Here is a 16,376-nt window from a genome sequence, read left to right on the forward strand (position 1 = left end):
CTTGTTCTTATCTGAGCTTATATTGAAGACCTTTATTGTACGTTTGTGCTCTAACACGCTAAGTACAGGTCATGGATAAACAAGGGAAAAGAAGTAGGTGTGACCACCAGTTAGTGGTATACTGGTAAAATTCTACCCTGCACGTAAGACCGATTAGAGTGTATCAAGAAACTAATAATAGTTATACAGGAGGAAAATCTGTTGGTTTCAGGCAGAAGACACAATAATTGTCCTCATCATTGGTCCAGTAGGCATCTACTGCAAAGCCGCTCTTCTCCACCAGACGGCGCACTTGTCCCGGGTTCCACTTGCAGCTGGTGTTCGGCCCCTCGTAGAAATAGATCTTCTCGCCGTCTTCAAAGTCGATGTCAAGTCCGAGCGTTTCTGGACCAGAAAAAAATGTTACAGAAAATTAGAAACATCGCATATTTTTGTATGTGTGTGTGTTAAACAGCGCAGCAGAAGGTGTACGGCTAGTGTGCATTAGCGCTAGTGCAGCCCCATTTGAATGTGTAAAACTTCATGTCTACAGTCCCATTTCGATTTTTCATCAAAGTAGATTTTCCAAACTGATTGTGGCAGTACTTAGTACCAAGCAGGTTAAATACAGTGTTTAACCTCCTTGTTTAATAGTACCATGGGGTTAAAATACAGATCACTCCATGTTAGCACCGAAGTAAACAAGCAACAATTACGCGCTTGCGTTGAGTTCATGGCATTTAAGTGAAATAAGGTGCTAATAGCTGCTAGTCGGTGACCTCTCAGCAGCTCTATGATTGGTCCCTGCTAGAAACGTACTGGATGTCGTATATTGTACACGGGGGGGGGGGTAATTTGGTTGGGGGCATGTTGGCCCTGGAGGCGAGAAATTGACCCGTGTAGACTCTGGAAACAGTCTGCCATCCAGGCCATGTTGTTCCTATTCACAAGATAATCTCTGAACAAATCCTCACCGAAATGCACCCGCTGTTTGCCGGAACTGCTGAGATGCTTGACCACGTAACTCGGCGTGTCTCCGTCAGCAGGGTTCTCCACAAAGTCGACGTTATACTCAAACTTCTCCGCGTCCATGTCTCCTACAAAGTCCTGAAATAAGTGGACAATTCCGGGAGAAAAGTATTAGTGTCTCACAAACACAACAACAATGAATAAAATTCTGCTCGTAGAATTAAACACTGGTATCCAAATAAAAGACAAGTCGTTGAAGGTTATGAGATACACAAAGAAATTCTTATCATGAAAGCCAGGTTCAAAGAACATACACTGCCAAGCTCTGCCAGTTCGGAGATGTCACAACACATCCACATAGAGTCACCCGGACACTTTGTTTCACTTGACACTGTAAAGATTGTGGACACTGAACAGGACAATTTCTTGAGAGGGGTGAAGGAGGTCATATACATCGCGGCCCATCACCCTTCATTGAACCGCAACGGGGGCCGACATCGTCTACCAGATACCTTTGACCCAGTGTTGACGTCACACTTCAAAGAAGCCACGTGGCAAGGTTCACTGGGTCAGTCTACTGAGGAAGACCATAGTGACTGGCTGAAAGCTCTAGGTGAGAGAATTTTTTGTGTTGGACCAAAAGTTTTAATTTTAAACAAAGTAATTGTTCTTGTTGCAAGTGACTTGTTAGATTTTGAACACTGTCAGACGTTTCAAGTAGCATAAACTACCTGTTCAAGTAGTGGATGCCATTTTTCAAAATCAGGTTCAATCTATCCGGCTGCTTGAGGAACAATTTCCTTGTGCAACAAATCGTTAAGATGAAATTTATGTTAAAAATGTTATGTTAAAAAAGTAAATCAATTATGTATACTAGTGCTTCCCTATATACAAATAACTGAATGTGTTCAGCTGCCTTTGGTAAACCTTCTATTTCGGTAAAATCTTTTATGATCCTCTTTTACATGTCATCGTTGATATTGTCAATTTGCTGTTTTTTTTACTTGTTCCTGTTTTGTTATTACATGTCATCGCTTCAATTTGCTGTTTTGTTACTTTTGTTGTTTTGTTATTACAATTTACGATTGTATGTACTCTTCTTTGTCAGTGGTCAGCTAAGTTTAGCAACCTGTTAGATTTACCCACCACTGTGTCCTGTAAGTTTCTATGTTGGTGAATAAAAAAATATTTGAAATAACCCGAAAACATGCTCCGTATACGTCATCATCATAGCTTGTCGCCAATCCACTGCAGTCAGTTCCGCGCTGCTTCATTGGCCTCCTGGAGATCTGTGTCTGTGCAGGTAGGACCAAGCCTGCAACCTTTCATCAGGTGCTGAATGTGGGTCCTCTCCACAGCTGCAAGTTGTACTGGTGGACTTGCCCCACCGTGCCAGGTTGTCCCCTGTCCTGGCCACCTTAGCCCTTGCCCGGTTCAGGGCGACCCAGTCCCTTCTGTGCAAGTCGGTCCCTGGGGGCAGTGTCTCGCTGGGGGGAGGGAGTGCCCTGTTGTTACTTGGGTGACTCTCCTTCCACAGCTCTATCCTGAGGGTCGCTGGTGTCATGCCCCCGAGGCGTCGGGCCGTCATGAAGCTGCGGCGAGACTTCAGTCGTCGGGGGACCTTCTGGTGTCCGTATAACGGGTGCCTAGGATCACTGAGCTATTTTTCTCGCTCTGTCCTTGTCTGGACATCTCGTCGGATGCCAGGTGGGCAGATACTTGCCAGTGTGTGCAGTGTTGACAGGGGGGGTAGCCATCAGGTTACCGGTGATTGAGCGGCAGGCTCTATTCAGCTCCACATCAACCTTGGGAGCGCGGGGAGACCTCTCCCATACTGCGGCGCAGTACTCAGCAGTGGAGTAGCACAGAGCCAGTGCTGTCTGCTTGAGGGTGTTGGGGTCCGCTCCCCAGCTGGAGTTTACCAGGTTGTAGAGAAGGCTGTTGCGGGCAGACACCTTCTTCCTTAGTTTGGTGACGTGCTCTCTGAAGGACAGAGTCATGTCAAGGGTGACACCAAGGTACACTGGGTGTGGGGTGTTTTCGAGTTCTTTTCCCTCCCAGGTGATTCTGAGTTTCCTCGATGCTGCGTGGTTGTTGAGGTGGAATGCGCAGACCTGGGTCTTCCCCGGGTTGGCGTTCAGGAACCACGTTCTGTAGTACCCCGGTAAAGACTCCAGGGCGTCTTCAAGTCGCTTCTCAATGACTTTAAAGCTTTTCGACTGGGTTGCCAGGCAGAGGTCATCTGCGTAGATGAACCTCCGGATGTTGTTGAAAGTCGGCTGGTCATTGGTATATATGTTGAAGAGCACCGGAGCTAATACTGAACCCTGAGGTAGGCCATTCTTCTGTGTTCTCCACCTACTGCGTTTTCCGTCCATTTCAACAAAGAATCGACGATTTGTCAGGAGCGACTCGATGATACGGACCACCTTGGTGTTCTTGGTTATGTGGGCCACGTGTACGTGTCCGTATACGTGAGGAATCCCTTTATACTTTTGGGCACCACACATAAATACTAGTAGGTAAAACTACTGAATATACGTGTCTGACATATTCTACAACGTGAATACAACAATGGACCACGTTTTAGAATGCAAGTTAGGTCACACCGACTTAGATTTTATGGATGACACCCTCTGAAGATCCCCAAACTATTGCGCGCGGAGATTGAATAAAAAATTCCGGTCAAAAATAAAAATGCTACCAAACCACAGGAATACAAATATGGTATTGTGAATTTGCGGCAGTGCATAGCGACGTACACGACAAACCAGCTCATGCTGGCTTTTTGCGTAATCTATGAGTCGGCACTGTACGTATGTACTGAGTTCTTCAGTCGTGGAGCTTTGGTGCCATCCTCCAGAGTTACCACCGGATCCGTATTGTCGCTAACTACAATGGAGTACACAGGACTAGAGCCAGGCCAGACGTGATCCAGACGTGATTTTTTTGAATTGGCCAAAATCAATGCGCGCGTAGACGTCATTAATAAAATTAAGTCGGTGTGGCCTTACCTTATTGAAACGGTTGATGAGGTTGTCTCGCCATATCGGTGCCCACTGTTTCCCGTACGCCTGCAACAAGGTCTCCCGGTCTGTGTTCATGTCCAGCCCCAGCACAAACCTGTCAGCAGCTACAGTAAATGGGAAGGAAGTCTCAGTTCTTAGCTTTTTTTTCTCCACATTTATTTTACCAGTATATATATCACACCCAGTGCTATGACCTGCTTTTCAGGTATCACTTGGTACATTAATGAATACTTACATACATACATACTCAATAAATACAGCAGGAAAACAAATTACTTATTTCATTTCATTTATTTCGAATTAAGCCTTTTAGCCCTGCAGGGCTTAAACATTACACTTACGTAATCACATACATGGAACATACAGCGAATACATTTAAAAAGACATAAAATACATCAAAACATCAACAATGGACACACAAATCGATATTCACAATTTAAAAAAAAATAAAAATAAAAACTAGAGGTTGAGGTTCATGTAACACTGTTTGCGACATTGATATGAAGCAAATAACGTGGAACACGTCTTCAGAACAAGTTAAAGAAAGCAGCCTTCATACGTCGATGAAGGTTAGACATCCAGGTAATACGATACGCCAAACAGCAGTTACTCAAACAACTGGATATGATTTTGAAAACGTCAGACGTTTCAGCTAGTATCCACTAGCTTTCGCCAATGACTGAGAGACCAGAGAGGAAAGGCAGGTTGATAAGCACAAAATATTGATTGAGATGCAAATAAAGTGAAGACAATTTTTCGAAGTTGAAAATGGAACAAAAGTCATATCAATCAATAGTTTGTGCTTATAAACCTGCATTTCCTCTCTGGTCTAGATCTCTCAGTCACTGACGAAAGTTAGTGGATACTAGCTGAAACGTCTGACGTTTTCAAAATCATATCCAGTCTCGAGTAACTGCTTTTTGGCTTCATACCCTTTAGGTTTGCCCGAATCTCTTGTAGCATCTTCCCCTGCTCACTGAGCGGAATGTTACTGAAACTGTTGCCGAGGAACAGGAACAACTTTGCCTCCTCCCGGGCGGCAGCGTGCCGCACCCCGTCCATGTACAACCCGCCGAACGGCTCCACGGTCAGACCGGGGTATTCCCTCTCCAGCTGCCGACCGCAGGACTCTATAAACTCTGTACGTGTGCATGTGAACATACAGACTAAGTGTAATGCTGAGGTCCCATTTCCAAACCGGGGCCCGACCGGGCTGTTTTGAATAACGAAAAATCAACAATTTTTATCAAGAATATACGCAAATGGTTTCATCCATCGGAAACGATGGACAACCAGAGGGTTTCATTCTTATTTTTTTTCAACTTTTTTTGTGCTTTGTTGCCTCTTATACCATATTTTTCGTTCCATAAGACTGCCTAGCCGGGCCCCGGTTTGAAAATGTGACCTCAGCATAAATGGGTGCGGAAATGTAGGTGTTACTGTAGCAGTTTGTTCATTTGTTTGTTTTTATTGCATATAAACAGTAGTGATGTAAGCGTGTAGTGAAATGAGCATGATTTGTCTGGGGTATTACCCGTACATTTGACAAATCATAATAATAGTAATAAATCCAATCAATTGTAAGACTGTAACGTTTTCCAGTATATACATGTACATACTATACAGCGTGGCACTGCGTAAAGGGTGCCCGTCACACACCCAGGAACTTACCTAGACATTGCCCTCAAACACTAGCCTATCATTGTTAACTGATGTTAAGGTGTATTCTGACGCCTACCATTTTATCCGAATTGAATCGAATTTGGTCGGCTGTTGTTCGGGGAAAGGTTCTGGATGTGTGACGTGGGGCTTTATAATTGATAACAAGAATTCGTAGATCTCATACCTCCATGAAATGTATGAGTTTTCGTAAATGTTTTTTCTTTGTCTCATTGACTATGGAAATAAGGTCGTAATTAGCATAATCTAGTTAAATTTATGGTTTTCTAAATTCAAATGACAATATTTATCGTGTAAAATTACTCTCCTTTGTCATACTTCTGGTTTTTGTATCTTTTGTCCTGAACATGTTATGGTCTTGACTTTTCAGTGACAGATAGCTTTTCTTGTCAGAAATAAGTGGTGTGGGTTTGGTTCCCCTAGCAGCTTGTTCTGGAACTGCAGGGGACTTTCTGGCGAAATCTTTAAAAGCCAATAAGTCCAGATAGAAACAACATATTTTCATCATTTTTGGTGTGTGGGTAGCTGAAAGAGGGTTGTACATATTTAAATGCAAATTATGCAAATGAGGACTTAATTTGCATAATTAATGAGGAAACCATAATTATAGTGTTTTATATAATAGTATTTTATACATGTAATCTATTTAATCTGTGGCAGGCGGAACATCTACAGATACCAATTATAAAAATGATGACCTAATTTGCATAATTTATGTTAAATTTCTGTGACGCCTTATTGGTGAATGATGGGAATTTTATACCTTGTGACATGTGTAAGTTTCTTAAAGGTTAACACCACTATGCATATATTATGTTAATGTAGGGGTCATTCGCATAATCAATGAGGACATGTTGAAATGAAGTATGAGGAAGGAATTTTATACGAAAAATATTGTCATTTGAATTTAGAAAACCATAAATTAAACTAGATTATGCTAATTATGACCTTATTGCCATTGTCAATGAGACAAATAAAAACATTTACAAGGACTCATATATTTCATGGAGGTATGAAATCTCCGAATTCTTGTTCATGGAGGTAATAACTAGTAGTTCTATCCTAAACGATGGGGAAAAAATGGGGTTCGATACACAATATAGAAGACATTTCTGCTGCGGCCCAAAACAGAAGTACCTGGAAAAGTTCTGTCAGAACTACTAGTCGACCGATGCAACAGTAGTTGCGGAAGGATCTAACGTCTAAGGTAAGGTTACCCTTCGCCATATCCACAGGCACAAACGTGAGTCTTCCGCGTCGCTTCCGCATAGCCTCGATAACCAGGCGCGTTTTGGAGGACCCTCCGCTGCCGAGATCAACGAGAACGGCTGAGAACGAGACTTTGGCGACGATTTCGTCTGCGTGACCCTGAAGTATGTTGAACTCGTGTTGCCAGCTGTTGTAGGTCTTTGAGTTCTGTATCAGTCTGAAGAAATAAAACGAACAATGAAACAAACAAAAATCTGCGATTACAAACAACCGGAAAGTATATATAATGCATAATAATCACAACGACTGCTGACAATTTCAGACATCAAACTAGCAATGTTAGCAGAAACAGATGGGTGATGGAACAGTTAAAATGTACAAATATATGTGCAATAAAGTTCTTTTCATAATCAGGGTTAGAAGCTACGGCGAATGGATACCGCTTGGCCAACTTGATACTGACTTGTAGTCACCTAAAGATCTGCCTGGAGATTACGAAACAGGACATTATTACAAAGAGAGGTGACAAAACTAAACGTGAGAGAGAGAAAGACCATGCGTGTGTGTGTGTGTGCGTGCGTGCGTGTGTTTGTGCGTGTTCCTGTGTGTGTGTGTGTGTGCCGTGTGGGTGCGTGTGTGGGTGCGGGCATACGTATGTGTGCGTGTGTGTATGTGCGTGCATGTATGTGTGTGTGTGTGTGTGTGTGTGTGTGTGTGTGTGTGTGTCGTGTGTGTGTATGCGCGTGCGTGTATGTGTATGTGTGCATGCATGTGCGAGTATGTGTGTGCCGTGTGCGTGCGTGTGCGTGTGTGTGCATGTGCAAGTGCACGTGTGTGTGCGTGTGTGTGCGCGCGCGTGTTTGTATGTGTGTGTGTGTGTGTGTATGTGTGTGTGTGCGTGCGTGCGTGCGTGTACGTAAAGCATACTCACTCCTCACACATCTCCGACCCGCGTGTGTCGTACACGTACCACTGCGGCACGTATCTGCGTGATGACGTCAGGCTCTTTATCACTGACATCAGCTCATCGGAAACGTCATCACGGTTGATGACGTACTCGTCGTTACTTACGTCAGTGATAACGTCACTTGTTTGTCCATTCATCATCCTTGCTCTACGTAGAGAATAAAACATAATATAATTACAAATCCACATGAAATCCCCTATACAATTCAGATTGACTTCATGTAAACATTCTTCTAAGAACATTTTCTCAATTTCTCACCATTTATTACATTTTGGTGACCTAAATTCTCAGTAACTAAAACATTATTTGTTATTGTTACTTGTTGGGCCGGCTACTCTCTTCTTGCAGCTGAGGAGCTTAAAACTATATGGGCTTAATCGCAAGGGTCTGGAGTGGCTGACATTCGGCGCCAACTCAGTTGACCTTAATATGACCCCGGGTTCGGCCATAGGAATGTAAGGTTTGGACCAGTCACACCGATAAAGTCCCCTGCATTATATTTATTCTTCTTCTTCTTCTTGATACTCTCGAAAAACCCCTACTGGGGTATCACTGAGAGGGGGGGGGGTTACGACGGACTATGACTGCGCGGCCAGGAGTCCGGCCTTAAAGGCCTCCACTCTCTCGGCTTGTACTAACTGTCCCGGCAGCTAATTACACTCTTTTATTGTTTGTGGCAAAAAAGAAAATCTAAAACAGTCTGTTTTGGCAGATATTACTTGATATTTATATTCATGACTAACCCCTGGTGGGGTCGGCCCTATGTTACGACAGCCCTATGTTACGACAGCCCTATGTTACGACAGCCCTATGTTACGACAGCCCTATGTTACGACAGCCCTATGTTTTGACGCCCCCTTTTTTCAACGTGATTATGGCTATGTTCAGACACCAAATGATAAATTGTAAATGTATGGAGTGTAATGATCTCGAAGAAAATGTTCACGTAATAAATTGTCACTGACAGTGTTTCCGCCAGACTGCAGCAGAGATCCTGAGAGGCCGTCCAGTTGGGAAGGGCCGGGTCGCGAATTAATTAACTAAGGGAACACGTCGCGAAAATTAATTGAGGGGGCGGGGCATTTGTTTACACTTGTTAACAAGTTGAAACTGTCCACAAGCATTCCACATTTTTTTGACATTAAAAAAAAAACACTGCTACAAATGGCAAACGTATCGCCAGTAATACTTAATTAGGACATTCTGCTGCAAAACTCCGAACATCGGCATCATTTAATTGTAACCTCCAGTGGCGCCTGCGATAGCCGGATTTTAATAGTGAAGAGCCTTGCTTCGTCCGTACTTCTTCCGTACTAGCAACATTTCCGGTGTAAAGAAGTGTCATCTTATCTCTCATACACGAGACAAATTTTGAAAATAACTTGGCTGTATCGTAGCTTTCATTGCTGTTTTATTCAACAAAAGTGCTCCTTGGTTGTAAAATGATCACTCATCTGTTGTCTCCAGTACAGTTTCAAATGGTAGCGTGATCGTAGCGTGCGAAAAATCGGCGTTAAAGGTCAGAAAATCGCTGGAAAATAACTTGCATCACACATTCGCTACCTCGCCGTAGAAGAAAATACGCGCATTTTCTCATTAATATAATGCTAATATGTAAGTAGCAGCGTGAACTCTACACTCTGATTCGTTGACCTCATATGACCTGCGCTCTGATTGGATAGAGCCATCTTTGCAGAGCTGCAGTTTGTTTGTTGGCGAAGAGAGTTACACTACGCTACTTTCTACGGTGTTTCTACCACTACTTAGTAACACTCCATTAAAGAAATTCATTATTAAGAATTTTTGGGAAAATGTATGTATCCATATTGAGTGGTGCCTTTTCAAGCAAGCCGGAAGTGTTAGCGAACCGCGGCGTGGATAGCGAACTGCGGCGTGGATTTTCATGCAACCCGCCCGCTACAAGACCATCAAAAACGTAACTCCTAAAAGAGAATTTTCAAATCCGAAATGATTTTGTTCGATGAGAAATATTTGTGGATACATTTTACCGGATGGAAACTTGAAAAACTGGCTTTAATGAGATTAACGTATGCGAAAGGCGCCGACATCAATTGTTCGTCAGCATATAACAATAACAATAGCTGTTGTAACATAGGGCTGTCGTAACATAGGGCTGTCGTAACATAGGGCTGTCGTAACATAGGGCTGTCGTAACATAGGGCTGTCGTAACATAGGGCTGTCGTAACATAATGCTGTCGTAACATAGGGCTGTCGTAACATAGGGCTGTCGTAACATAGGGCTGTCGTAACATAGGGCTGTCGTAACATAGGGCTGTCGTAACATAATGCTGTCGTAACATAGGGTATGAACCCCCCTGGTACGCCTATGGGTTTAAGATATTGTTCCGTTTGAATATTGATATGTCCAAGAGCAATTTTGTATAAAGATATCAAGCGAGCGGTTCTCCTTCTGTCAACAACTAACGGCCACTGGAGGCGCTATTCAATAAGGAATAACAGCACCGTCACATTTATCGTGGATTGTATGACTTACGTGCCATACCTACAGATTTTTAGCAGGTTGTTACAGAATCAACCACTGACAAGGATGTAACTTAACAGACACGAACAGCAAAAGCCGGCCTCACTGAAGCAAAACTCACCCGACCAGTTTAGACAATCAGCAATGCAGAATCACAGAGTTGGAAATTTAAGTTAATATTTACGTATTAGTAAAATACATTCATCGTACGGGTTTTCAAGCAGATGCAGGTTGTGACAGAATCAACCACTGACAAACATCTTGACATTTTTTCACGTACAGCCAAAGTCGTATTCACTGAAGCTGAACTCACCCGACTAGTACAGACAATCAGCAATGCAGAATTTCAGAGTTGAAAAAAAGACAAATTATTTTGCAAAAAGCGGCAATTCCCAGTTTTTTTTCATCAAACGTCAAGACCATTGCTTGGATTTTATGTTTTGGTGACTAGATTTCGTATCAAGGAATGAAGTTCAGTCACTAAAACATGATATTCGTAAACACTCATTATCGCCGTATAGCTTTGATGCCGTGGAGTTTTCAAGTAGGATGTGATAGAATCAACCACCCACAAAAACTCAATACAGTTGTTTTTTTTTTCCACAAGACACATACAGCTGGAATTTTGAGGACACATGTGACTATTAAAAAAACAAGACAGGTACAAGTGAAATTTGGAGGACAGACAGGACAATCTTAAGAAACAAGGTACAGGTGAAATTTAGTGGACACTATTCAAAGAGAGCCCACAGTAAAGCTACGGTCACAACCCGCCGTACGTGCTTCTCCGTGCTGTCTACGTGCAAAAACGGCATCCGTGCGTGGTGAGTACCGCCTCCGTACGGAATCCTACAGATTTGTGAGCACGCAGACACGCCGTAGAACTTTAAGTGTATGTAAAACTTTTTCTACGTGCGGTCTGCGGATTCACCACCCGTGCGTGCGAGTACGAGCGACGCGCGTGCCCCGTACGTGCCGTGTGGAAGAAGCAGGTGTGAGTACGGCCTCCTTACGATAAAGTTGCAATCGCACAGAGATCGTACGTTGTAAGCACGTACAACTCACTTACCACTTGCGCAACGTACGATGCACGCAACCGCTCACGGCCAGACGTGGCGTGCAGACCACACTCTTACACCTTGCGCAACCGTGCGAGTGACGTGCGTCGACGCCACTCCTTCCCCACGTTTTCAGAAAAAACGTAGCGGACGTAGCCTCCCAAAAAACGTACGGACAAAAAGCACGTACGGCGGGTTGTGACCGTAGCTTTAGTCGACAAAATGTTCGAATAGAATGACAATGTTGTACTTACATTTTCCACGTGTTATCCGCAAGCTTTAGCTGGCTTACCTGACCAGGAGCTTAGCAAGAGTTCACCGGTTGTAATAAATTCTACACCTGGAACATAAGGCTGGTTAAGCCGGTTCGGTGATTAGACAGAATAATTTTACTGAATGCTTGTGTCTACATCGTGTTTCTTGTCTGTTGTCTGTTCTTGTCTTGTCTGCTGATATGTGTGTTGGACAAGTTTGAGGCAAAGTCGGAAATTCGGGAATCTGATATAAGAAGATATGCACTTTTTTTCCGAAAAAAACTGAATAAGGTAGTTATGTTAAGCTTTTGGCCCAAATTACGCCGATGCCCGTCGGAGATATAGCCCCGTAGTCCGCTGCCGTGGTAACAATTACCGTGCTCGACCGATGCATTGCGTAGTTAGTACGTATGACCTGAGTAACAGCGTATGTAGCGTAGTTTTGGGCATCCTGAAAACTACACCGCGTACTGAGTTGCACTGTGCGTGTCCTGTGCGTATGCCGGCGTACATATAACTTTCACAAAACGACTGAGATGCATATGACGCGCGTATTATGCGTACGGCTGCGTACGTACGAACGTAACTCATACGCATAGCGATGCGCAGAAGTGTGAAAGTGCTCCAATATCTGTTGGATTCCGTACGGAGGCGGTACTCACCTATTGCGAATCCCACAAATGTGCCCACGTTTTTGCAAGCAAACAGCACGCAGTTGCACGTACGGCGGGTTGTGCCCCTCGTTTTACATTCACTTAGTTCTTTCTCTGAGAGGACTGCATGTGTCGTACCAAGGAGGTGGTCGCACAGACATCCAAACAGAAGATGCTGAAGACGTAGCAAATTTGTCCCGGTGGTCTGTCGGGAACCGGAGGGGTACCTCTCGGTGTCCTCACGGTTTATAGGTCACGACGATTTCACGTCAACGGGACCCGGGTAGAATTTAAGTCAGAGTTAAATTCTTCTCGGGTCCCGGACGGGCAAAAATAGCCCGGCAGCCGCAGGGGTCATGCTAGCCTAGGTACCATCGTGATTTTTTCGAGCGTTGCGGAGCGAAAATCTGGATAACATCCAAGCTAGGGTCACGCCCGAAAGTGTCAAAAAACAGTCCGGGAACTACCCAGCAGGGCCCCTTTTTTCGATTGAAACCAAAACTTAACTTGTACAGTGGGTGTTTGCTGAGGAGGTGTTTACTACCGTGGCCGACAAGAACAAAATTTTACACCGCAACTTTTGGTGTTTTACACTGCAACTTTTGGTGTTTTACACTGCAACTTTGGGTGTTTTACACTGCAACTTTTGCTGTGTTTTACACTGCAACTTTTGCTGTGTTTTACACTGCAACTTTTGCTGTGTTTTACACTGCAACTTTTGCTGTTTTACACTGCAACTTTTGCTGTGTTTTACACTGCAACTTTTGCTGTGTGGAAAACTTACACCCCTCCCCTTTTATAATGGACGGTCCCCTTATCAGGTCAAAGGTGACAACGATGGCATGCAAACTACGTCGACTGAGTTATCCTTTTCGTGCATAAGTTTTTTAGAGGAAAAGCTTGGCTACGTTGTGACGTTAGTTTTTTTCTAAAGGTTTTTCTAGCTTTGGCCTATAGATCGGGATAAATTTAAAAATGTTTCGACCAGGTCCAGTGATTACAAATTATGTTGCTTTTTGCGTCACAACAAATTTATCAAGGCGGCACAACACAGTATTAGCCCTATGGGGATTTCTATAGTTAAGGACCCCAAAGTGACTCACTTCGACTCACGGAAAATCATACTAGGGTGCACAAGCAAGGTTCAGAATTTTGATATGTTTAATTTCAGGGTATAGTGTACGAAATATGTGAAAATGAGCTTAAATTTGCCGGCTAAATCTGGATATGCAGCCGTGGAAAACAGCGTTTTGGCGCATATTTTCAAACAGAGAATTTATTGAAACTGGACACCCCTCTGTGCGAAGTGTAAGGAAAGTGGACCAAACCGATAATACATCAAAGGTCAATGTGCGCGACCATTTTCAGGGTCAAAGGGGTGTTCGGGTGCCACCAAAAGTCTTAATTTTCACGCCCGAAAACACATCTACAATAAAAGCAAAAGAACGTGCATCATCTACAGCCCAATAGCAAAACAAATACCGTCCGCCCCAATGCGAGAAACAGCTGCGAACATGAAAATCCCAAACTATTTTAATACCCTTCCGCAGAAGGATGTCTCCTTCCCCAGAGGTAACAAAGAGTAATCTTGCATAATACCAGTGCAAAGCAATCAGCACATAGACTCTTCCAGAGTTTTGGCTTCATCTATAATAGAGAGTTAGACCGAATATAACAAAAGCTTGTGAATGCTGTGCTATTCCTATATATTTAACACCACACCATGATATTACATAGATTTTTGGCCTAACTAAACAGCTAAGAAACTATGAAGAATTGATCTGTGACAGTTCGTCCTGTTGTTCGGAGGCGGTGGAGGGTGTGCCGATGGTGCTGGTCTGGCCCTGGGGCAGCTCCATATTCAACTCTAACCCAGCTTCATCAGCCACCTGGCGCATCAGGTGGTCCACCTGGTCCGTCGAGACGTTCAGGGTCGTGGTGCCGCTCATGGCGTCCTCCATCTGCGCGGACTGGACGTCCAGATCCTCAAACTGCCGCTCGAACTTGTCCATGAGCGCGGTGACCTTCTCCAGGTTCATGGAGCGCATCGCAGATTCCATGGACTTCACCACGCCAGCCATGTCCTGCGTCACCTGGGTAGTGACATTGTGAAGAAAACATTAAAATGTATAATGAGCAATGTTTTTAGTAAGGCCACAGCAAGTAAATTTTATGGATGATATCCTCCACAGACTCCAAATCTAATGCGAGTGGGCAAAAAAAAAAAGGTGGGCCGAAAAAAACAAGGTTCCTACATCTTCAAATTTTGACTCAATTATTGTAACGGTTTTGATACAGTGGGAACATCACATATACACAGCCAGCATCACATATCACTGCATCAAAGTAAAAAACAAAACATTAAGTCAGAGCCCTTTTCTTGTCTCCTCTCTTCATAGCATGGGAACAGATATCTCTGCCCATTTTCGGCATGTTGACCACTGTCAGAGGGCAACAAAATTTCTTTTTTTCCCCCCAAAATCAGGCAAAAATCAATGCTCGCGCTGATGTCATCCATAAAAATTACTTGCTGTGGCCTAAGTACATTTGCAAATAAAACGTTAAAATGTATAATGAGCAATACACTTGGGATCGCGATGACGTCACAGCCAGCAAGTGGTAAAAAAACAGGTGGCTGATTTGCATATGTCTTCAAATAATTTGCATGTACACATGTAAGAATTTAAAAAAAAAACATTAATTTAGTAAGAACATTCTAAGAGCAAGTTAACCACGGTGCAATTCAGGCAACCATAATATAATTAATAATGGTACCTCGCAAGGTCATTGTCTAAGCACTACTAGTATACAAGTGTATACATGATGTCAGGGTTCGAAATACTGTGTGCATAATATAAATGATAATGATATGCACCTTAGTGCAGATAAAATTGTTGCTGTGCAGGTATTTCTGAATTTCTACCTGCACTGGTCCATGTTTATATAAACAGATGTGGATGTAGATGTTTATTTGCTGCACTGACTGTGAACTATACATTACTAGTAGTATAAAAGAAAGGATGGCAGTGGTATCTGAATAGTTTTTAATAAATATGATCCATTCTTCTTAAAATCTGATGGGAGCGGGTAAAACTTGTCTGGTGAAGCAAGGATGTTGAAAAAAAATCCTTTTTGAACCTCCTTGAGTGAAGGTAGTTTTCATTGTTATTTAACTTTAAGTACTTGCACCAGTGCAGTTATGCAGAAAGAATTTTTTCGAGCCCTGTCACTGTAGTGTGTACGTTTAGCTGGTTCACTCACCTTCTTCATGGTGACGGCCGTCTGTACCCTCTGCGCCACGGCGTCTATCCTGGAACTCATCCGCAGGTAGTTGAGGGACTGGTTGTGCTGTCGGATGGAGTTCTCGGCGTGAATGCGGGCGCCTTCCATGTTGTTTTTCTGGATCGCCTTCTTCAACTTGTTCTTTTCCTCCTTCTCCATTTCGTCGCACTTCTTGGCGTTCCTCTGCAAGTCCTTGGCCGCGAATTTCAGATTAAAGAGGGGTTTCTCCATGTTCGACATCTTGAAGGCTTGTCTGTCCTGCTACAAGGTGTTTTAAAGCGTTGGGAGTGACCAGAAACACAGAAAGTCACACAGCTATAATTTACACACAGATGATGACGAAGTGACTCATCCGGAAATTCTGGTGCTGACGTCACGTGAGGGTGAAAGGTTGACGAGGGGAAAGAATTAACGCCTCCGGGTCAGGAGCGCACCTAGCGGAATTATCTAGAGCTGCAGGTGTTTTTTCCGGGTCCGGCCGGGTTTGCCATATACATTTGTACGACGCCACTCGGCAGATAGGTGGCCAGGAATATTTACCAGAGCATAGGCTATATGAGGTTTTGTATCGTTGCCGTACAGGGTATTTTACCGTGGCCGACAAGAACAAAATTTTACACCGCAACTTTTGGTGTTTTACACTGCAACTTTTGGTGTTTTACACTGCAACTTTGGGTGTTTTACACTGCAACTTTTGCTGTGTTTTACACTGCAACTTTTGCTGTGTTTTACACTGCAACTTTTGCTGTGTTTTACACTGCAACTTTTGCTGTTTTACACTGCAACTTTTGC

At 43.5% G+C, this 16,376-nt stretch overlaps 2 protein-coding genes across 3 annotated transcripts; both read right to left on the bottom strand.

The window, feature by feature from the left end:
- Nucleotides 1-31: 31 nt before the first annotated feature.
- Nucleotides 32-11,847, bottom strand: LOC109476810 (histidine N-alpha-methyltransferase-like). Of its 2 annotated transcripts, none has more exons than XM_019777831.1 (7): nucleotides 11,650-11,847; nucleotides 7,798-7,980; nucleotides 6,875-7,083; nucleotides 4,910-5,116; nucleotides 3,963-4,081; nucleotides 954-1,086; nucleotides 32-384 (listed from the first exon to the last, which is right to left on the bottom strand). In XM_019777831.1, the coding sequence occupies exons 2-7, from the start codon at nucleotides 7,971-7,973 to the stop codon at nucleotides 182-184; spliced, it is 1,047 nt and encodes a 348-aa protein (XP_019633390.1). In that variant the 5' UTR covers nucleotides 7,974-7,980; nucleotides 11,650-11,847; the 3' UTR covers nucleotides 32-181. The 2 variants fall into 2 exon arrangements, with proteins under 2 accessions (XP_019633390.1, XP_019633392.1); XM_019777833.1 differs by lacking the exon at nucleotides 11,650-11,847 and adding an exon at nucleotides 10,651-10,702.
- A 1,720-nt stretch (nucleotides 11,848-13,567) lies between these two features.
- On the bottom strand, nucleotides 13,568-16,089 carry LOC109476811 (charged multivesicular body protein 1b-like). Its single transcript, XM_019777834.1, has 2 exons — nucleotides 15,564-16,089; nucleotides 13,568-14,395 (listed from the first exon to the last, which is right to left on the bottom strand). Exons 1-2 carry the CDS (start codon nucleotides 15,822-15,824, stop codon nucleotides 14,069-14,071), a joined length of 588 nt encoding a protein of 195 aa, XP_019633393.1. The 5' UTR covers nucleotides 15,825-16,089; the 3' UTR covers nucleotides 13,568-14,068.
- Nucleotides 16,090-16,376: the final 287 nt, after the last annotated feature.

This window comes from Branchiostoma belcheri, unplaced genomic scaffold, assembly GCF_001625305.1.
Source record: "Branchiostoma belcheri isolate BF01 breed outbred unplaced genomic scaffold, Haploidv18h27 scaffold39, whole genome shotgun sequence".
NCBI classification, from domain to species: domain Eukaryota; kingdom Metazoa; phylum Chordata; class Leptocardii; order Amphioxiformes; family Branchiostomatidae; genus Branchiostoma; species Branchiostoma belcheri.

Excerpts from the sequence above, each read along its gene's own strand:
- LOC109476810 (XM_019777831.1), bottom strand. The coding sequence starts at position 7,973 with ATGATGAATGGACAAACAAGTGACGTTATCACTGACGTAAGTAACGAC. Across the intron at positions 5,117-6,874 it reads GCCTGTGGATATGGCGAAGG|AGTTTATAGAGTCCTGCGGT; the intron begins GTAACCTTACCT and ends GCACACGTACAG. Across the intron at positions 1,087-3,962 it reads TCATCAACCGTTTCAATAAG|GACTTTGTAGGAGACATGGA; the intron begins GTAAGGCCACAC and ends CACTTATTTCAG.
- LOC109476811 (XM_019777834.1), bottom strand. The coding sequence starts at position 15,824 with ATGTCGAACATGGAGAAACCCCTCTTTAATCTGAAATTCGCGGCCAAG. Across the intron at positions 14,396-15,563 it reads CGGCCGTCACCATGAAGAAG|GTGACGCAGGACATGGCTGG; the intron begins GTGAGTGAACCA and ends GTCACTACCCAG.